Raw genomic sequence first — 22,876 nt, 5'->3', positions numbered from 1 at the left:
TAGTAAGTATACTTAGGCTATGACTAATAAACAAATCGTGACATTATGGTCAGCAACCACATTTTTTGCTGAAGCATAAGTGATATGATTTGCTTGTAACTCAGATTGTTAGAGCAGTTGCCCAGGAAGTAGGAGATTTAAGTTCATCTCCTTAGTTTGAGATGGTTTGAACCCACATTTGCGATTTCTTAATAGAGTGCTGCATTACCAAGTTACTGTGACAGGTAATGCAAGGGAGGGGGAAGTATGTACGAAATCTCTTCAAAGCTCTGAAACTGAGCTACTGTGCAGCAAAGAATGCAAGTTGAATGGATGCAGAAGCGGAATGGGCAAGATAAAAAGCTGATGGTGTAGTTGGATTTTTAGGGCAGTCAAAGATGGAAGGAGAATCAACTCTCAGGCCTTCTGTTTTATTTACTTCTGTTGCAAGCACCAATCAGGTGAACCACGTGTCTAAATTCAGGAGCAATTTTTTTTTGGGGTCACTCAAGCCTGGCACCACTCAGAAGGATGACTGTCCACTCACTAAGTGGAGAAGGACTGCTGGTGGCTAATTTAGAATGATGAATTCTGCCTCAGAGGTGATGTGCTTTAATTGTAGATATGGCATCATTTGGCAGGAAGATACTTTGGCTTTTTTTTTTTTTAATTTTTTAGATCTGGCCTTTAGTCTACAAACCTAAATAGGTAGATCTTACACTCTTAGTTGCCTTGCTACCACCTCATGCATCCAGAGGTGCTTTGTGTATTGTTTTAGTTTCCTGTGACACTTTTAGAACTGATAGCCAGACTTCCAGAATGTACTTGGATGATCTTGGAACTTTAAGGCAAGACTTCTTGTGCTGGTTGTTGCATTCTCAAATGCTTTCTGTCTGACATGAAAAAAAAGTGTCATAGGTATTTTGATATACTTCATCTTAGGTTGGTATATGCTATTTGCTTGAACAGATCTTTTTTCCATTAGTCTCATATACCAGACTTTCATGAAATCTGCAATAAAGAGTTAAATGATAAGGGAAATGGAACGGTTTCTATCTACGAAGTTGGTCTTTATTTTAACATATTTTATTTTAACACTTCTGCTAGCTGCCACTGGTGTGCATGTTGTTTTCTGATGAAAGAACACTAAAAAAACCTGAAGGTCCCTTGAGAGGCAGTGCTGATTGCAATTTGCAGTGTGAGGCAGGAGACTGATCTGCTAAAAATATGATAGGAGTCTGAGGCAGAATCGCTTAATGTTGTGGTAAGCACAAATTTTTGGCAAAATTAGGAAGAATGGTTTACTTGGCTTAATTTCTCATATTTTTCTCTTGGTTGGAAAACCTCAGTTACAGTGAACCTTGTGCCTTCATGTAGGTTAAGTAGCAGGGCCACAAGATACTTATTAACTGTCTATGCTCTTATTAACTTGTTAGATTACATGATAAGTCTCATGCCTGCACACACAAAGGAGCACAGAGGAACAAGGTGGGGTGATCCCAGTAATGAACCCAGAGAAATGAGCCCCTGCCAGAGCTGTCCCATGGCAGCCATCACTGTGAGTTATGGGAGCAGTTCTCCAGAGCTCACAGGGTGTGTGTAGGGGGTGGTGGCTGTCTACAGGGGTACGGGACTCATGGAACACAGGGAAAGAACATTTTGGGGTTGCGCAAGCCATATTTTGAGATGAGTAGAGGAAGGGCCAAAAACAAGGAGAGGGAGGCAGGGATCAAAGTGATCTAAGAAAGAACAAGTTTGGGGGGCAGGAGGGAGAAGGGTGAGATGTTAAAGGAGGCCAGCTGGCTTTAAATTGGCTGTAGTAGGTCAGTATGCTTGTCTCTACATACGTACCTCATCAGTACATATACTGTACTGATGTACTTCATGGCCTGTCTTTTTATTATTAAACTCTGCTTGTAACTGCCAGTTTTAGATGACCTGTCTGTGAAATGACCTCAGAGGCCACACTACGTGTCCCCATGAACCTTGGGTACAATTGTGTTAAAAAGGTTCCCTAAATTCATAAGAGGCAACACATACATTTTGATACGTCCATTAAAGAGAAATAGGGCTTGATCATATTAGAAGGAATTTGTAACGTAAAAAGAATAAAATAAAAGGTAATGGATCTCAACTAGGTTCAAATTTTGCTGATCTAACTTCAGGATGGGAGAGGGGAAGAAAGAACCATGAGAAATGTCAGTTTTTCTGATGATCTGCAAAGAACACCTTTGACATTCTGTGGGGAAAACATTGTGCTTGGCCTTGATTAGGAAGTCCTAAATTTAAAATCTGCTTTGTGTGTTTTCCCTCACTTATTTTCCAAGAAAGTCAGCACGAACAAGCCACAGACTATTTCTTTTCTCAGAGTACAAAGTTATGTGACAGAGAAAAATCCCATTGAAGCATTCTAAGTAGACTGAAGATTAAGATTAAAAAAACCCTGTCTGTCATAAATATTTTCTTCATTCCCTGAGGGTTTAGAAAATGCATCTCTGGAAATTCAGGACTATCAGTGCGTGTTAATCAGTTGTTGGTATTTACAGCAATCTTACACAAGATCTTCAGGTGAGGTTTGCTGCCTTCTCCTGTGTCTATTTTTTTCTGTCCTCCAGGCATCCCTTCCTGACCAATCAGAGGAAAAGTGTGTTGGAGAAGTTTTGCAAGATGAGATTGGTTAGGTCAACTGCAGGAACTGTAATTTGTTAATTGGCATAAACTTTAGGCGCCTATCAGTCAAACTTCCCATTTTTATATGTTTTTAGATACTTAAGAGGTACTCTGGATGAAGGTACTCCATGCTTTATATGTTTTGGGGTACTTAAGACAACAGAATCTGTATGTAGTGCCTCTGGGCACTAGGATATGGGTACAGCTCTCTGGGTTTGAGGTGAGTGTTTCATTTGCTTGTGGGTCAGAGCAAAAAAAGTTTAAGTATATATGTGTTAATTATTTTTTTAGTTATTTCTGCTATTTGAGGACTTTATTTTAATGATTTGTCAATAATTCTGTGTTTTTAGTGGGGACAAAACTGCTTTTGCCCCAAAATGTAATTGTTTTATATGTATTTCTGGTATCAAAAGCTGTATACATCCAAATTTTACAGGAAAAACTAGAATATTTATTTTGTAGTTACAGTAGATATAAGTAACACTCTAAAAATTAGAAAGAAGGGTAGGGCAATAAAAATACTATCAAAGTATAAGCTTTCAATATCCTTATTACAGAGATACATAGATGCATATAATTTAGACTTCCCCTCCTGATGTGAAGCAGCAGTTATGGTTTGTGAGAAGTTTTCCCATGTGTTCGTAGCAGAGCAAAACAGACCTATAGGATGGTTTGGTTTTACCCCAAAACTTGATTATTTTTTTTTTAAGTCTTACTGGGAAATCGCTGCTGCTCTGATGGCTGAGAGGGTGTTGGAAAGGAGGGGGGTGCATGGCAGGCAGTCTCACCCACTGCCCTTCCCACAAGTGGTCCTGCCTTGCAGGAGGTGTAAAGCAGCAGCTAATGTGGGTTGATGGACTGAGCTGGTTTTGTTTCATCTTTTCTGGGCTTTTCCTACCAGGCAAGGCCATGAAGATCCCACTGCTGCTTTGTGTAGGCGGAGTAGATTTCAGCCTTTAGCAATTCCTTCTGTTTTATCATCTTTAACTTGTTAGCTTTTGATGATCTTTTTTTAAACTGTCATTTAATACAGTAACAACTCTGTCAGAGATATTCCCTAACCAGTTCTTTTAGATTAAAGTTTCAGATTTGAAAGTTATTTTGCAAGCATAATGTAATTCTTTGCTGTGAGCTCATTTATTGTGCTGTGAGATCCAGCCACCCTCTCGATTCCCGCATGGGAATAAAGGTTAAAAAGCTGTTTAAGAAGTTGTCTTCCTGAAGTGGAAACTATTTTCCCCTTGGCTCTGCCTGCATTTTTTGCTGCTGTTTTGTTCCAAAATGACCTTGAATATAGGCCTATGTCCACTGCCTCCTTTATCATATTTGTATAAGCTTTTATTTGCTGAAAGGCTGAGAGGACAGTGCAGAACGTGTATACGTGATTTCAACCGACTTCTACTGTCTTGATTTGATTATAATATTTTTCTTGTGGACCTGATGAACCAAGAAGTTGTTTTTAATAACAAAATCCTATCTCTTTACAAATCAGTGACACAAGTTATGCTAATAAACCTTCGAATTCAACTATTGAGTATAAATGCAAACTGGAGCTATAGTACTGGTGCTTGCTTTTTTTTTTATAGTTTTGATTCAGAACTGGCATTTTGCCTTCTGTCACAGACCTAATCTCATCAAAGAATTCTATAAAGGTATGTTTGTGTGGGAAGGAGAGGGAAACAAACAAACAACAGTAACCACTGGCACTTGCAATGCAGTTAGATTTTGCCCAAATGCTTCCCTTCCAGGGAGGGTGGGAGCAGGAGCTAGAGTTGTCCCTCATTTTTGTTTCCATGGGTGCCAGCAGAAGAAGCTTTGCAGCGATGGCACAAGGTGGGGTGGCCGAGCTGGGTGCCTGTGAGGAATGCAGGCTGGGGAGCATGGCTGCCCCTGGGACTCCTCCTGCTGCTCCCTCCCCAGGGCAGAGCTGCTGCGGGGTTGGATGGAGCCTGGCCAGTCTTCTCAGGCTTCTCAGGGTTAGTCCAGGTCCATCCAGGAGTATCTAGACAGCGAGCGAATCCATGAGAGCCCAGCACCAGCAGTAGGCCTGTGCTTGAAAAATCAATTAATGGAGTTACTATGCCTTCCCACTGTTTCTGCTGTTGCTTTACTGAAGTGAGAGAACCATCTCCTGAAGGTGCTTTGGCACTTTTTTTTTTTACTAATAAAACTGCAGAAGAGAGTCCACTGCTTTTTATTGTCTAGTTTTCCTTTACAGACTTTTCTCATTCAAATGCAAGAATAGCTAATGTGTATTTTGTTATTTTCCATTCATATATTTTACTTGCCTTTATAGTGCTGCCTTTTGTTTGGATCTTGAGCTGTTGTAAGAAGAGAAGACAAAAAAGGCTTTTAACTGTGTGCTAATGCCTCTGATGATTAGGTTGTTTCTACTTTATTGGCTGAGAAGGGTTAGATAACAGAAGGTTGTAGTGAAGGTTCTTTGAATTGTCAGGGTCTGTGGAAACCCTGGTTTAAATTAGTCTTGTGAAATATATGCTGTTGAAATTTCTAGGATTCCTTTTATTTGCTTTAGCCTGTGGAGTCTCTAAAATGTGTACTCAATGACTTCTACTAGAAGACACCCATTATAATATGCTGAAGAGGTAAAAATTTTGATGGGAAAATGAAGGATCAAATGAACGCCACTGACTTTGAGAATTGCTGTGAGTTTACATTTATCTACAGACTATTTTTCATTTATTCCTTCACTAGTTGCTAACTAATGCATTAGTGTGGTAAAGGCTCTTTTTTAGTTGCCTAAGTAGTCCAATTTGCTTTTATGGGATAATATCTCATTTACAGGATTAAGAAAAACATTATTACAAATAGAAATCAAATCTGCCATGTATCTAGAACTGCATGATTTGTGAATAAGACTCCCTTTTAAGGGGTATTTTTTGATACTAACAATAAATCTCACTATAAATGATCAGCATTTTAGAAACCATACTTTTTTTTTTTTCTGATTAAAAAAAGTGAGCTTGCTACTGAAATGGACTTTTAGAAATAAACGTGAATTTTAAGCTAAAACTTAGAGGAATCAAGTCCTTCCAAGCCCTATCACAATTTATCTTCCTTGAAGTAAGTTTACAGTGTGTCTGCCAGCATCTTCCAGAACAAGTTTATCATTGCTAAAGGCACACAGCAAATACAAATACCAGAGTCAAATGACCACTCTTCACTTGTGCCAGCTTATTTCTTTGCCTATTTGATAGTATTGTGGTGGGGGCATTTCTAATGGGAGAAATGATTCTTGAAAGCACAGTGCAGGTTTCCTATGAGGCAGAGGAGGCTACTCTTTGCAAGCAATGGCAGGGAGAGATGAATGTGTCTGGGCAGGGAAGTTCAAGCTGAACCGTGTGATGACTGAAGCGGAATAGGTCTTTCCATAGTCATGACAGATGGTGTATGATCTAAAGGCAGCAATGAAGCAGTAGGTACAAGTTATGACTGCCAGTGGATGGCTGTATTCAGTGTGTATCTTCGCACGGATCCGAGTTTGCCACACTGACGTTCAGCTCCAGTGATACATAAGGTTGCTCAGAAACTTTTTATTGCATGATACTTACAGCTGGTTTAAGGATCTGCTGTTGCTTACTGCCACAGCTAACAGTGGTGATGGACAAATCCAAGTTTAGATATCTCTGGTAGGCTGAAAATCCTGCTGTAGTGATAGGAAAAGAGTGTAAGAAGGGGTTTCTCAGTGGTACAGTGGCAGGAGGAAATTGGGATGTTTGCTCTGAAGAAGAAAAACCCCTCTATATATTGCATAGTAGTGACTGATGATACAGTTTCTCTAACTTGAGCAGCCCTCCTCATTTTTTCTGTTCTTAAGGACAAAGAGAAATACATGCTACCCAGTCTGCAGCTCGCTGTATATGAGTGCTGTATTTCCCACCGTAATCAGCAAAAATGTTTGGGGTGTTTCAGGGTAGGATCCAAAATGTGCCTTGCAATTATTTTTAGTGTTACTGTAGCGTTGCTGAATTTTAAATTAGATTACTTGACAGCTCAGTTCTGATCTTCAGGAGGCTGTTAGAATTTTCTTTAAAAAATTGCCCTTTGGGCTGAAATGCATCATTCTTGTTTTTAGGCCAAAGGCAAAATACTTTCAGGACACGTGATTAAGATTCAATGTGGCTGGCTGAGTTATTGAGCATTCACAATACAGAGGAGAACTTTTTTTAAAGTTTGCAATATTGACTGTTCCCTTTTGGTTTTGTGTCCTTAAAATTATACTTTTTTGGGAATTTATCCTGTGTGACCCAAGTGCCTTTGATTTTCATGAAGGCATTCACTGTTGAAAAAAAAAGAGGGTTTGAAAGTAGTGAGAGTTTGAAACATAGGAAATGTGCAACAGGTGACTTGATGTTAGTATTTTCTTTCTGAATAGTTGCAATATGTACCCTATACATTTGTTAATCCATGTGCCTGGAGACCAGCAGATGTGAGTAAACAAAGCATGGTGATTTGCGATTTTACTTTATTGCCTAGAGTAAAATGCCCAGAATAGTAGCAGGCTATGTTTTACTTCTTGCAAAGAGCAGAACACCACCTCTATAGCATGTTGAACAGTTGGTTATAACTGTAAGAAACTTACAGAGGTTGTTTATTTCCCAGTTAACCATTTAAATCAGAGATTGCAAAAATCTTACAAGTAGAGATAAGGGAATGGTCAAGTTTTGCGTGTCTTCAGTGTTACATTGTTGCAAATCCTCTCAACTCCATTCAGGATGGGGGAAAAGGCTCCATTCTACCCAGAGAGATCTGGCTGTGATAGGAGGCTGTATGTGCCCTGAAAATGGCTTTGTGCCTGCTGGAATGAAAACATTTTTCTTCTGTGTCTGAAAAAAACATGACTTTTTACAACAGGAGAGCTAGTAGTTCTGAGATGCCAAAAACTTTTTAACTTGAAATAGCTTTTATTCATTAATGGAAAATAAATTCACTTTAAATACAAATTTAACTTCGTCTAAGACAGCTGCAAATAAAAGTCGATTTTATATATGGCTAGTGAAGAACAAGCTTAAATTAACTAAGTGAAAAATACATCTCAGAGTTCCTTTGTAGTGCAGCTATTTGCTATAAGACTTCACTTATGATCCCAAGGAGATGCCAGCTGCCTCAAGGGATCCTTCTTCACGTTTACATAGGAAAAGAAGTAGCAACATTTTGTTTGGTTGTGATACTGAGTGACACTACAGAGGTGACTGGGACAACTAAACCTTTAAAATTCCTCTCAACCTCAGGTCTCTTAGAATTTGCAATTTATGAATATAAATTTAGAATCAGGAGAGAGCTAATGGATACTTGGCTCATAACTTCCTTTATTATAATAAATGATTCTATGTGAAGCCTAAAGCTGCACATTTCATCCTAATGAAATTTGTATGCATAAACAGAGACAGGATTTTCATTTACAAGAAGACTGTTGCATCAGCTTGGAATCAATTGAGGTAGTTCTAGTTAAAGGTGAGGAGGGAAAAAAAGCTATTTTAGATCCATCATCAGCAGGAACAAAAATGTTCTGTGTTGTTGATATTGGGACACAGAGTAAGTGAAAAATGTCTGAGATCCCTTGTCTTTGACATGCCAGTCACACTGCCAGTACTACTGTCAGATCGATGTAAGCTAATATTGTATTTTAGGCTGCATGTAAGCAAAACTGACAAGACACTGAAATATTTAATAGCTATGGCTTGTATTTACTTCAGATTTGACTGAAAACTGTACCCAAGATTGAGGTGACTAGGTAAGCTAGTGTTATGCTAAAAGAAAGAACTCCCAAACCAACAAACACAATCATGTAGCCTCCTCAACATGTGGAAGAAGCTTTGGGAGAACAAGAAAGAACTAATTTCATGGTCTGGCAGGTTTGTTGTTCCTTGGCAGCTTGCCCATCTGTCAACTTTTGGCTCTTTTTGCTTTGGTGTAAATGCCGTGACAATTTCTAGGCAAATTCTTGAACAGGCCAACACCATACAAAAAACCCCCAATACTTGCAAAAACATGACTTGATGGGAGAAATATTGATTTTACTTTGAAAATGCATAATATATAGAGTACTCACAAATTGCCCACTTTTTTGTCAAGTAATACTGCCTGATGCTGAAAACTAGCATGAAAACTAGTTTTCTTTTCTTCCTGGCCCTTAGTTTGTTCTGATTGAAAGCAGCAAGTCACTGCAAATATTGAAGGTATTAGAAATCGCTGTGATAAAACATTTTGATACACTTGTATCCCAAATAACTCAATTTTTCTGCCTCAGATTCCTGAAATGTGTTAAGGACCAAACTGTAATACTAGAACATACATTCAAGGCTGTGATGTAAGCTGTTCAACCTATTGTATTTCCCAGTGTTTTCTATCCTCTTAAAACTTTACGCTGATGGCTATCAAGGGTGAAGTGCACTCCTTTGGGAAATATGGTAGCTCATTTGTAGGAATCTGGATGGGACTGAAAATTAGTTGCTCAAACTCCTTTGGTGTTAAGAATTTACACACTGACTCACATCTTCGCATCCTTATACTCTCTGCTGACATGAGTGCACCTGTTGTGACTTAGTCTTTGTAGATTTTAAACCTATGTGCAGGCTCCAAGCACAAAAGGGACTTGGAACATGGGACATCATAAAGTTTGCATTAGCTAATTTGTTAACACTTAGCTTCATAATCTACAGGTTATTGTTTTAGTGTTAGCATTCAGTCTAAGCTGGTATCTAACCTATCCCTGATATTAAAAACCTCAGTACTTTGTGTAAGAAAACATGCGTTACTGTGTATCTGTCAGAGGTGAGAAGCTTCAATTTCTTGAGCAGATATATTAATATTGTATTAATATGGCTTGGCCTTTTTTTTTTTCCTAAACATTTAATCTGGAACTCTGAGTTTCTTTGTTACAGACATTTTCCAGTGAGTTTGACAATTCTGTGATTGTAACTCTCTATACTCCTAATACCTCATATTGGGAAATTTAGCATCTTGCAATTAAAAGTTCATTGAGATGTAATGCTTTCTTCTCTGTACCAGTTTTCCATTGCCTTTTATGTCTAGCATGCTGTTTCTTACACTTTGAAATTTAAAATTTTTGTTAAGTGTTTAGGTTGTCTGACCTTTTTTGGAAAAAAACATTATGCTATGTCAGAATTCTTTGCTGCTTTCTGGCCATCGACCTCGCTGAATGCTGCTGTTTGAGAATTTTAAAGAAAATGTGCAAGTTACGCCATACTCTTGCTCTTTAACCCTCACAAGCTACATGGAGGAAACTAGCACGGGATAAATAGTACAGCTGGTGTTCATTCTTGTGAGCAGACTTTTGCCTCCTATGTTTGCAGTCTGAATTTGACAGAATGCCATTTTATTTATTTGCAGTGTTATATGTCTTTCCAATACATTTCTGAGCACTGAATGCTCATTAGCACATCGCCTAGCCCAAGACAGACCACAGTAAGTAAATGCCTGTTGCTGCAGTACCCTGTCTACATTAAGGCTCTCAATGCTGAGTGCCTACAAGCAGCAGCAGAAAATGTTTGGCAGAGAAGCCCTTTGCCTTTTGGACAGAGGAAGTGGCAAGTTGTGGTCTTTTGTAGCTTTGTTTGTGCACTAACAGCTTGCAGTGCTCAAGCAGAATGTTTTTAGTCACATTAACCATTGCAGAAGATTGTTTTAATTGTTGTTCTTCTTGTGAGTCAGTTGGATTGCTTAAGTGTGGTTTGCAAAAACTTGACAAAATCAGAGCTGTAAAATAATCAGCAGATTGTTCTGTAAGCAAGTGTTTATGAGCATTCACTGAATGTCTGAAAAGTAATCTGGTTTACAGATAAGCTGAGCTCATCCCAGGGCCTGACGTGGCATATACTTCTCTTTCATGACTGACCAGGCTACAGTACAACAGAAGAGGATATTTTATTTACATTTGCATGCAATGCAAACCAAACTGTAGTGGCTTGAAAAGAAAGCCAAACTTATTCTTGGGTGTGTTAACAAAACTGTCAAGAATTTAAGAAATTATTCTACTTCAGTTGGTGCTGATGACGTCTGAGGAGCTGTGCTGTTGGAGAGATGCAGGCTGCCAAGAATTCAGAAGGATAAGAGGTTTAGAAAATTGACTGTGGAAAGGTTGAAAAGGTTGTTTACTTAGTCTGGAAAAAAGAAAAGCATGTATGATAGCAGCCTTTCAGGTAATCAAAAGCTGCAATCAAGATAATGAATGCAGCAAAGAGGGCTGAAAATTTGTAACTTTTAAAGTGATAAAGCACCAGAGTAGACTTGTCAGGGATCTTGAGGAATATCCCTCATTGGAAACACTGGACAACAGACAAACTTAGTACATACATTCTTATATTGAAAACTGATTTAATTAAATAAATTTCATCTACTCCAGCCAGTATTTCTGACTGATGTATTAATTTTGCTCTAAGGTATGAGAAGAAATAGAAATGAGTTTTAGGAGAAGATAGTGATCTGTCATGATAATGAAGTTTCATTTTAATCTGAAATAGTTTAATCTAAACATTGCAAATTGAAGTTTGCAGAGGTTCTACTAATAAAACCATACCCCTTATTTAGCTCCTGTAAAGTTTTGTGTTGTGCTTGCAGAAATTCTCCTCTATGTGGGGCTACAGAAAAATGAATGGTCACTTTTCAGAATGATTTCTACCTAGTGTCTTGCTACTGAAGCCTGTTGTGTAAGTTGTAGTGAAGCTTTCAGCTTTTCAAACAGGTTGATGCTGCAGCTAATGCATATTGTTAGGCAACATCTCCACAAAATGGTTTATAAGACAGGTTGCGTGTTGTACCCCAGATTTCTTGCTGACTCTCAGAACAGGGAATTAGTGCCTTAATTCCTGCAGTTAGAGGTTAGCAATTTCAGGTCATTTATTTTAGGGAAATCAGCCTGGATTTTCATTGTGATTACAGGGTAGGATTCTGATGAAAGTGTATAGAAAAGGTTAAGCTAGGGACATTCATTGGTAAAATATAATGAGGATAAATCTATTGAGCAGGCAAGGAATCTGAACCCAAGCCCGATAGTTCCAGGGCTTTTATTTAGTAAACTCATTTAATCCAAAACTTGAATAAAACAGAACAACTAAACCAAATCTGTGCTATTGAGAACTGCCTGAGAATGTTATAAAGAATGTGACCTCAACTTCTGCAGTGTAATACTATTACATATTTTATACAATCTAATACTCTGTGACATTTTATTACATTTTGTCCTTAGCTCTTGTTTTTTTCCTGAAATGCATCAAACTATTCTGAACAACTGTTACTGTGTCCTCTGTAAATGTTTTCAGTAAATTGAGAATCTGTTGCTGGTAATCAAACTTCAGCATTGCCTGCTTGTTATGAACCACTGATTGCTTTAACATTTTTAAAAACGCTAACTTGCAAATGAGATTAGACCCTTTCAAGTATTTCTGTGTTCTGAGAAATGACACAACAAAAAGCTCATTGTTACCACACACATGAACTCTTTACATTTTTTAAGTCACATCTACTTTGTTCACTTGCAAATTCCTGCTTTATTACCCTCAGCACAAAGAAGCCAAAATATTTGGGGGAAAATCAGGCTGTTGCTTTTCTGAATGCCTCAGTGGAGTTGCTCACTGAAGTCTAACTAGGAGTCCTCCTTGTGTACGCTGATGAACCATTCAGAAAACATTGTCATCTCTGGACTCAGCTCTTGGCTTGCTTCACAGAATCTTTTGTCTTCATTTCCCATCAGTTTCTGTCTTCTGATTTCATTAAAAAAAAAAAAAAAAATCCCAAACACCTCCTTAATTCATTCAGCTTTCAGGGGATATCAGACTGAGATTAGTGAATCTGAATTCAGTGACCTGTTTGAGAGGGAAATCAAAGGGAATTCAGAGGGAAACTGCCTTGAAAGTGGCCTCATCACTGTGGTGATCAGGATACCAAGAACTGTTATCACCTTTATTGTGCTTGTTGAACATACTTGCTGGCATAGCGAAGCCTATGTAAAGCAGAATTCTCATATGTATTCTTTTGTTTGTAAAAGGAATTAATTTAATCAGCTTTGCCTCTGCCAGGAAGATTGTTATTCTGAAGAGTGTTCCCCTTTCTCCACATGCCATCTGTAAAAAGTGAAGAGGGACCTTGCCTGCCAAATCCATGCAGTCAAACATGGCAAAAAACAGAGAATGCATGGATCTTGCTGAAGTTCACAAAGCCACTTTTCCTCCACCTGAAACAAAACAGTTATGAAAGACTATTAATTTCCTGACTTAAAGAAATCATTAATTGGGAATGGAATTAGGGCTTCATTCAGATCTCATGGTACAGAATGTAGCTGAGGGTCCTAGAGTGAGAATACTTTAAAAAAATACTTTATAAAGATAAATGAGGTAAAATATATGTCTAAAAAGCCTTTGATAAATAACAAAGAAGGATCACACCTGCATGTGGTTTCCAGGTTTCCATTAGTGATGTGTTATGTGCTGTGGTCTGCACATGAGTAAGTTTAATGTCGTCAGAGTGCACCAATGCTTCTGTATGTGGGAAGGCTGTCTGAGTTAGATGAAATGTTGAACAAGTCCAGGATGTGTCAGATGCACTGTGCAAATACTATGGAGTTGCTGCTTATGTGCAGTGAATCAGGTGTATCCAGAATGTATAGACAGATGTGCATTTGTTACAGTAAAGCTCCCAAATATGCATCCAGTTGGAGTTGTCAGAACTCCAGAAATGTCCCAGATCCTTAAAATTCTTCTTAGAGGAAACTTCAGGGTTGCTTGGTAGGCTATACCTATAACAAAATCAGTTAGCTTAAAAAAAGAACCCCTTATAAAACCACAAAGAATTAAATTGAGTCTCCAGGAAAGATGGTGGCACTTACCTTTACCAACAAGGAGCTTGTGAGAACTTCTCTAGAGCCTGGATTCAGGTAGAATAATTCCTGAAGAAGTGTAGGCCGTATGATCAGGCATAACCTTCACAACAGAGGAATAGCTTTCCTGGTTGCAAACATCTTTTGCTTATGCAATGATGTATCTCAGTCCATGACAACTTCGTGTGAACTGTCAGTGCTTTGGATCTGCCTCAACAAGCTGCATGTTCCAACTGTCCTTGTTCATTCTGAAAGATTAGAGTCAATAGGTGTATTGAAGCACATAAACCATAAGTTTACTACCTCATCTGCCTAAAAACTTGTCTGTCTTCCCTGTCATACTGCATATTGGCCACCTCTTCAGCCATCGTTCAAATACATTACAACTGACTTCATAATGAACAAGTCTTCTGCCTGACTTTTGGTGAAATATTAATGCCATGCATACAATAAATCCATCTAACCTTTGGTTTCTTTCATCTTGTTATTTTCTTTAAGAATCAGACATTGTAGCGTGTGAACGGGGCAAACTCTGCCATATCCACTTTGCAGACCAACTTGTTAGGGATTTGATTCCCTCTGGTTTCTTTGAGCTTGGGGATTTCCCTGTAGGAAAGGTCTGAATGTCTGAACAATACCACTCAGGTTTTCAGTTTCCCTGTAGTGAGTTTTAATTGTGAATCTGACTAAAACCAAGTCCTTCCAAATGAAAGCAACTTGCTTGAACCTCTGATGAAAACATAGTGCTCTGCTTTTGTGCTGAGCTGTAGTGAACCGACTGTTATTCTTTTCCAAGGTCAATTTAGCATCTGTACACTACTCATTTTTTGGCATTGGGTGGTGTGTGAATCTCTGGTTTGGGGCAAATGGGCAGCTGAGTAGCTGGAAAAAATCAAGGAGTTTACCTTCCTGTGGAAAGACCTACTTCTAACTGCTGGCCAGCAGTTAGAAAAAGATAAGTTTAATTTAAAAATTCTTCTCACTTTTCTCAGGACCACCACAATCTCTTGCAAAATGCTAAATAGTAATTACCAGGGATGGGCTTGATGGTGGAAAGATGAAGTAACAAGTACTTTTGTGCAAAGCTGGCTGCAAGGTATTTTAACAAATGGAATATAGTCAATTAACCTAGATTTGCCAGCTGAGAAGTCTACTACTGAACTCTCTGCAGATCCATGTGGATCTGTTGTCATCCATATGGAGATCTCTCAAGACTCATTCAAAGCCTCTTTGCTACAATAGCCTGATGTGATAATGGAGCCTGACAGTTCGGCAGTGGAAACAGTGAGGATTTTGTGTGTAGCACTTGTGTTCCTTTCTAGTGGAAAGATGTGTGATAAATCTAATTCAATCATTTGTACTGGACTCGAGATATCAAACTACAAAAGTTACATCTGCCATAAGTTTGTCTGTTATGGCCACTTGGATTTTATAGCAGGATGTGATGATAGTAATCTATCTGTAAATGGCTCAATTAAGTGCTGATTCTGTGTTGCTCATTTTTATCATACCTACCTCTTCTTAAGAGAGGTAAAAATATAATTTATCAGATTATTTTATTTTTGTCCTTGGTGTATTGTCTTTTTTTTTTTTTTGTGGGGGAGGGGTTTGTTTGTTTGTTTGTTTTGTGTTTTTGTTTTGTTTTTGTTGTCATTGGGTTTTTTTGGGTTTTTTTGTGTGTTTTTTTTTGGTCAAAGGAACGTCTTAGAGCTCTTGAATACACAATTTTGAATACTCAGCTTTTTTAAAGAAAAGATTTTGCTTAAGAACATGCTGAATGACTGAAGAGGAGCAATGTTCTGTAAAGATGCAACTCATTAAAATTGCCTCTATTTTGTTTATCACAGATACTTAGTGTTTCTTATTAAAACTGCTCCTACACTGATCCCAGTCTTCACTGAAATCAGTGACCGCACCTCTGCAGATTACCATAAAATCTGATTGCATTAAAGAGAATCGGAGATGAATGTAGTCAGGTAGGACTGGAAGAGAAGCAGTACCTTGCAGGGTGAAGCTAACAAGCTCTTTTTTATTTGAATCTGGGGCAAAACTCCAGTGCAACTCAGTTAAACTGAAATGTTCTTTCTTCTCATCTCGATGGGATCCAGAAAACTCATCACGAGACCTTAATGTTACCATACCTGTTATTCATTTCATTATCAATCAGTGAATTTATTAGAAGTCAGTGAGATGCTTGATGATGAGCGGACAAAAGGGTTGAGCCAGGGTGAATGCTGTGGTGACTTGAGCTTGGGGTTTTGGAATGCAGCTTGGCCAGTACAGTGCTTGCCATCAGCTCTTTTCCTTCAGGGCTTCGCTATTCCTTTGGCACAAGTCCATTGCCTGGAGGTTACTGTAAGCAAATTAATGTCACTGTAACAAATGACCCTGGAAAGAAATGGTAAGGGCTACTGTGTAACATGAGTGGAGGTAATGAATGACCTGGGAAGTAATGGATAGCTCTGGAAGGCTGGATGGTAGACACATATGAGAACAGAAGTAAATACTGATTACAGAAGGTTTTATATGACTGGAGGTAATATAAAATAAGGTCAACCATTGAGCTTTCTTACCCAATAGGAAAATGGAGGGCAGCATTTCTGCCTTGCCTTCAACTTAAAGTCTGGAGCAATACTCCATTCATACTGCATAAGGTGAGAGCAGGCTGTGCGGAAAGCATGTTAATGCAGAAGAGCCTTGTCAAAGGGGTCAATGGGATGTCTTCAGCATCATCATCTGCATCAGATTTAGTTATAATGAAAACAAGACATCTGACCTAGTCTGGATTTAACTTAAATGAAGTCATTATTCAGAAAAATAAGCAGCTCCATCTCCCTCCTGTTAAGTTTTGAGTATCGCACAATTGAAAACACACTGTTTGTTATTCATACTGTGATGCAGGGGTGTAGGATTTAGCCACATTTTCAATGACTGAAGTCAAGGTTTAAGTAGCACTGAAACTTTTCTTGAGGCTTTTCAGGGTAATGCAATTACTGGGCAGACAAAGACACTTTAATTTAAAGGAATATTGAATTTTGCCTGGTTGAGATGAACAGCTAAGAAAAACAAAGTATTAAAATTACACTTTTTTATGATTTATGTTACAGATTAACAAAGTAAAAGAATCCACATGGTTTTACTAGTGGAAAAGTCATATATTTCCACAAAAATGCCTGTGTGGTTTTTTTTTTTTTTTTTATATTCAGAATTCATTATAATAGAAGAAAAATATTAAAAACCCTCTCAGATATGTGATTCTAATACCTCACTGTTGCAACAGCAACACTTGTTGCAGCACTGTTAATATGCCATAGCAAGGTTCTAGCTTTTATTTCAGCCCATTGTGTTTAATCTCTAAAGACAAGATTCTTTTTTGCAAAATGGTTTCTCTTTTTCAGAGTTGCTTCTGAGTTAGAAATACCCAATGGAATGGCAGGAAGATGTACCGTAGAGTTTTAGGTTGGACATTAGGAAAAGGTTCTTCCCCCAGAGGGTGGTGGAGCACTGGAACAGGCTCTCCAGGGAGGTGTCACGGCGCCAAGCCTGACAGTGTTCAAGAAGAGACTGGACAACATCCTCAGACACATGGTGTGAACTGGAGTTGTCCTGTGCAGGGGCAGGAGATGGACTTGATGATCCTTGTGCGTCTCTTCTAACTCAGGACATTCTATGATTGTATGAATTGCTGAAGAAATAAAATCTTTGCAGCTCAGGAGGGAAGGCTGGAAACTGATAACAATGTGCTGAGAAGCTGTGCTTAACTTCTTTCTGTCACATGCAGTATTCTTCAAATTTTATTTGTAGCCATCAAGCCAAAGTAAAACTTAATTCCTTTTAGGACATACTAAGGATTCCCAGTCCAGTAGCAGTAATCTTGAAATGCTTGCTTTGTTGTTTCATTATTCTAGTGCACAAGAGCAACACCATTTGAAAGTTCAGTGAAGTATTTGTGTGAACATTAATGAGTGGGAAGCAAAACATCCCTTAGACTTTACACAGGCTGTAGAAAAGCCTGGAGCAAAGGTCTAAAGTGCAGTCTCCAAAATGCCTGGAGCATGTTGTCGAAGGTGGCATGGCTGCTGTGGAAAACTCTGATTAAATGCCATTTTCCACACCAGTGGGTGTGCACTGTACAGTTCCTCCTGGCTTCTGGCAGCAGGCCAGTTGTCCTCTTGGTTTTGATCAATTCACAATGTGAAGAGAAGGTTTAGTAACTGGAAGAGTTATTTTACTAGCTCATGTGTTCCTCAGCAATAAAGCACCTAAAGGTGGAGTGAAATAACAAGGTGGAGACCATTTCTGCTATGGCATCGCTGAAGCAGGGGCTGTGGGTACTGGGGGGCTGAAATGGGGTCCTGGGCTGTGGGCAGGGTGCGGGAACCCAAGGCAGCGGGCAGGGATGGACAGGGCTGCGTTGTCTCAGGGCTGTGACAATTGTGTGCTGCTGTCAGTATGGTATGAAAACCTTTTCACAAAATAAGTTGGTTTTGCTGTATTTTTTTGTATCTCTGACTAGACTGGAAGCTTGTCATTAAACTCTGTACGTTCAGAGACTCTTCTCATACATGTCTCTATTTTGCTTGCCTTACAATGTGTCTAATAATTGTTACTTCATTCAAGGCCTATTCCCCGCCATTTTGAACCTGGCCAGCAATGCTCACATCTCCACCAATGCCACTTGTGGGGAGAAGGGACCAGAGATGTTCTGCAAACTGGTGGAGCACGTCCCGGGACGGCCCCTGCGCAATGCACAGTGCCGGGTCTGTGACCAGCACAGTGCCAATCCCAAAGGCAAGTGTCATCTGATTTTGGTTTAGTTTCATTGTCTGTGTCACTCTTTTTGACCTTTCTCTATGAATACAGGGTGCTTTGGGGTCAAATACCTTTTACTGTTAGTCTCTCTACTACATGAGTGAAACTAACTTTGAGCAAAGGGTTGGCAGAAAGTGTGGGCACCATAAATCACTGTTAAGCACCATGGAGTCCGATGACAGCCTTTTTGTATGGGGGCAGATTTCAGCTTTTACTTTATGACAAGAAGAATTGTGGTTAGTGTGAAATAAATGTGCTGGGTCAGAAAAAATGCAGTGAGATATATTTTCAAGAGATTTTGAATTTTTTTTCTTTAAAACAGAGCAGCACCCTATTTCCAGTGCAATCGATGGTACCAATAACTGGTGGCAAAGTCCCAGCATTCAGAATGGGAGGCAATACCACTGGGTCACCATCACCTTGGATTTAAGGCAGGTAAGTAATGTTTAGGTGAGTGTCATTTATTGTATGTAAGGTAGAAGCCAATGCAATTAATGGCAGTTCTTCTGTGTGTAGATGGTGGGATATTTAGCAGTTTGCCATTTAGTAGCACATAGTTAAAACATGGAAAGTTAAAGCTAATATGACTTTAAACAAATGTGGTTTTCAATTGTTCTAGAATATCATGGAGATTTCATTCCTGTCAGACTGGCATGGAAGTGACTATGTTTGTAAGCAAATATGTGGCAGGCTACTGTGTTTCATTCATGGCACAGTAACAGTTGCATATGTGTGGATGACAGTATTTACACAGTCATTCCTTCTATTTTGGTAACCTTCCTTTGCCTGACCCTGCTGCCTTTTTCCCCAGAAGTCCTCTGATATTTTGCTCCACCTTGGATTTCATGCAGGTTACTTGAAGTCTGGGTTATCAGAGACTTACTTTCAAGCAGAAAACAGTGTTTCAGGGTATTGTCATAAGTGCAGATTTTACATGCGAGGATGCATCTGTTTTTGTTTGACAATAACTATCAGCCTGTCACCAGATGATTGCACAGTTTCTTAGTAAAAGAGTAACTGATTTGGAGTAGGGCATGATAGAAACATTTGACATTTACTATAAGAAAACAAGAGCACAATATACTTTCAAATATGAACTCTTTTGATCCATAGGAGGGGAGAAAGCTAAGTGACTAGAGGATTGTTGTATTCACATCAATTATCTCACAGCTGATTTCATGTTAAACTCTTCTGTTTTAATTTCTCAGGTTTTTTTTGCATATTTTCATTAAACGTGTGAACATGTTAATGCAATGTAATGATCAAATTTCAGTGTGAAGTGTCAGAAAGTTAAATTGCATCATCTCCAGAACCCTGGAAACACAGACTTTTCTCAGTTGAGGCATATATTTCAGGACTAGAAAGCAAAACACACATAAAATGAGACAAAGTTAGTGTTGCTGAAAGAAAAGTTGATTTGCCACTTTCTGTGCTTCTCTTCTGACTGATTCTGATCACCATCTTGTTAGAAGGAACACTGATAAGAAATGTTCTCTATTATATCTTCTATGAACATTTGCTGTCAGTTGTTCTGAAGAGCTAGGGATTATATCACTGCAACAGTGATTTTTGACTCTGGGGAAGCTAGAACTCTCTAGGCAGAAGATGATTTCTGTTTTGGCACTTTATGGCAAAGCTTCGAGGGATTCATCGTCATTAGTCAGGCGGCTTCTAAACTGTACAGAGCATTTGCTAATTTGTCTGTTAGCCATGGAAGAATCAGAAGTCTCCTACCCTGCTCCAAGAAAGGACAAAATAATTTCTGAGGAAAATGTGTTTTTTCTTGGCTTTTTGTTGTTTTGCTTTGAACAGATCGACGTGTTGGGCTATTTGTTTCAAAATCATAGCTCAACAATCCATTATTAATATGAGGCTTCTTCCAAACTCTGAAAGCTTTGTTACTAAGAAATGTGTACTTGGGGTGTACAGTTGATAACAAGCTTTTCCAAGATCTCTAGATCCTGCTTGAAAGTTATTTTAAAGATTAAACCAGAAGGTTTAACTTTGATGTTTTAAATTGAAGCATAGTTTAAACAACTGTCTAGTTTGCTCTTTAATTAGGAAGCAGAACTGTTAGGAAAATAATCACAGGGTATCTTTTGCCAGTGACAGGAGGTTTGGATTGATAGGACTTTATTGTTGTTTGAGGAGTTGGCTTTTTGTTTGGTTTGTAAATGGACAAACAGGAAGAAAAAATGAAGGAGGAGAGAATGCCTTAGTTTTTATCCTTTGGAAACAGACCAGCTGAGCTGCCCTCTAAATCTTTTCTTCTCTAGCCTTAGTGTTGTTGATGTTTCACCAAATACATAGATTTCCTCTCCTGACACACGCTCAGTTTAACTAATTTGATATGAAAAGTTTCCCCCAAGGGGCCTTTCTTCTGTGTTCTCCTTCGAGAGTTTGAGAGAGAGAGAGAGAAGGCATCTAGGGCTATGCAAACTGAATGTAAATTACTGCTCTGTGAGAAAGGATTTGGTTAATGGAAATCACTTGAAGTCAATAAATTATTAGAGCCAACTTGGTGTGCTTACTTTAAGCGAGTCAGCACAAGTAAAGAGTAACAAAAGAAAAGTATATGAAGAACCTTATTGATTTTAGTAACTGTTTACTTCAGGAATTTGCTTAAGAATGAGTTAAAATACTCTTCTAGGACCTTTAAAAGTTTTCTTGAAAGTCAGTACCTGTAACTATATGTGTTGCAGCAAATCGTTAGCATAGGTACTTTTTATTACGTTTCAAGCTGTGTACTTTAAATATGTCAAGTAGTGTATTAAAGTAAATATGTCCTCTAACTTTCCCTGACAACCTTTTGTGATGTGAAGAATGACCATCTGGGCATTTTTTGGTTTTTTTTGAGTAAATACTGAAGTTCTAGCAGTAAGGAGAATGAGTTGTTTCTTGGAATTGTTACCAATGTACATCTTAGAGATATAATCCAGCAGCTGGATTGGTGAGGACTGGAACACAGCCTTGGCTAAGGGAATATTCCCTTAGCTGGTGAAAACTGACTCCACTCCAATTTACCCTAGGTGAAGTTCTGAATAAAATCTGTGTCCTGTGTTTGGCTGTATTTGTAGCTTGGCTCAAAAGTCATAGGGAGCAGAGCATATTCTTTCAGCTAATATTCTGCCCTGCACTTAGTTTATTTAGTCTAAACCAGATGGATTGAAGAGCAGTTGGATGGAATCTTATTAAGAGGGCTGGCTAGTAAAATCAGTATTGAAATTGCATTTAGTAAGGGTAGCCAGTGGGTGTGTTATGATTTTTTTTAGCTTACATGCATCATAGCAACTAGGTACATGTATTCTGTTATGCCTGTCAGTCTTTCCAGGACCCAGATGTATGATAGTCTTTCTTTTCCACTTCCTGCTGCCTTTTCCATTAAATGTGTGACAAAGATCCAGAACTAGGGAAAGAGTAGTTTAGCAATGAGGTGTAGTATTGATGTACAAGAATACCAAAATTTGATTTATGACCTTGCACATCCTACACTGGCAATTCTATAGAAACAGAATGCAGGAGTTCTAGATAAAAATGTCATTTTGCCTGAATTTGGCTCCTCTGGACAGCTGCTTTGTGAAATTATAGTGAATTATAATAAATGCTGAATATTATAAATGTCAGCAGTGTGCTTGGACCAACTGTAAAATATTTATCTGCCACACCATTAAATTAAGACTATATTCCTCAGTTTTATTACCATGCTTCAGAATTTAAAGGTATTTAAGTGTGCTTTGTATTAGATGTAGCAGAAAGGCACAATGTATGACAAAGTTCTTGAGTTGTAAAGCAAGCCCAATTGTTCTTGGAGAGTTGAGAAAACACTTCTGATTAAGTTGTAGCTCATTAATATTTTGTGAGTACCGGATTACCACTCAGAGTAATTTGTAGTTTCTGCTATTAAAGAAGTAAAAAATAATGTAAATATTATAATATAATGTGTGCAGAGCTTTTGTCTTGAAATCAACAGGCAAGAAGAGATTTCTGTAAGGAAAAATACCTTGCTGATGTGAAGAGATACTATTCTTTTGACTTCACTGGACCAGTGCTAATTTATTGCATGTGATAAACTTCCTTAAAAGCCTTTCATGGCTCTGTAAAACTTGTGATGCAAGATTCAGAGTGCTCATCTCTGCTTTTTTACAATACACTTCTTGAGTAAAATGAATTTTTCTTCTATTCCAAAACAATGGTCATACACAATGAATCAAAATCTTAGAGAAAAGATAATTCAGGAAACTAGGAATTCTACTGGGTTTAGTTTATTTTTGACTTCTAACATCACAGGTTCCTCAGAGGAAGATGTTGCAAGCAATTGGTAGGCCTCACAGTCTCTCTATCCCTTTAAAAGTCAATTCTGTGAACAATATAGGCTGATACTCAGAATATCCCTTCATGTAGTCTTCTACTCAGTTTGCACAGATTAATTTTAGGCTTTTTGGACAGTAAAATGAAATCTGAGAAAAAGAGGCTTTTCTGTTAACCAGGTTTATATGTGTTGGCAACACTGAACAGTTTCGCTTAAAATATGGAGTAATGTTAGTTGTAGTAAACATTTTC

At 38.4% G+C, this 22,876-nt stretch overlaps 1 protein-coding gene across 1 annotated transcript in view; it reads left to right on the top strand.

Annotated features, from left to right (window-relative positions):
• LAMA1 (laminin subunit alpha 1) overlaps positions 1-22,876 on the top strand; it is a gene marked incomplete at both ends in the record, with an annotated part of 104,085 nt that overhangs the window by 3,182 nt on the left and 78,027 nt on the right. Inside the window, 2 exons of the mRNA XM_080339681.1 lie at positions 18,125-18,295; positions 18,639-18,751. Coding sequence (XP_080195807.1) covers positions 18,125-18,295; positions 18,639-18,751 — 284 coding nt within the window. The remainder of the gene's footprint in view (positions 1-18,124; positions 18,296-18,638; positions 18,752-22,876) is intronic.

This window comes from Nesoenas mayeri (assembly GCF_963082525.1).
Source record: "Nesoenas mayeri genome assembly, chromosome: 2".
NCBI classification, from domain to species: domain Eukaryota; kingdom Metazoa; phylum Chordata; class Aves; order Columbiformes; family Columbidae; genus Nesoenas; species Nesoenas mayeri.
The sequence above is the reverse complement of the archived record's forward strand: the minus strand, read 5'-3'. Positions and strand labels throughout refer to the sequence as shown.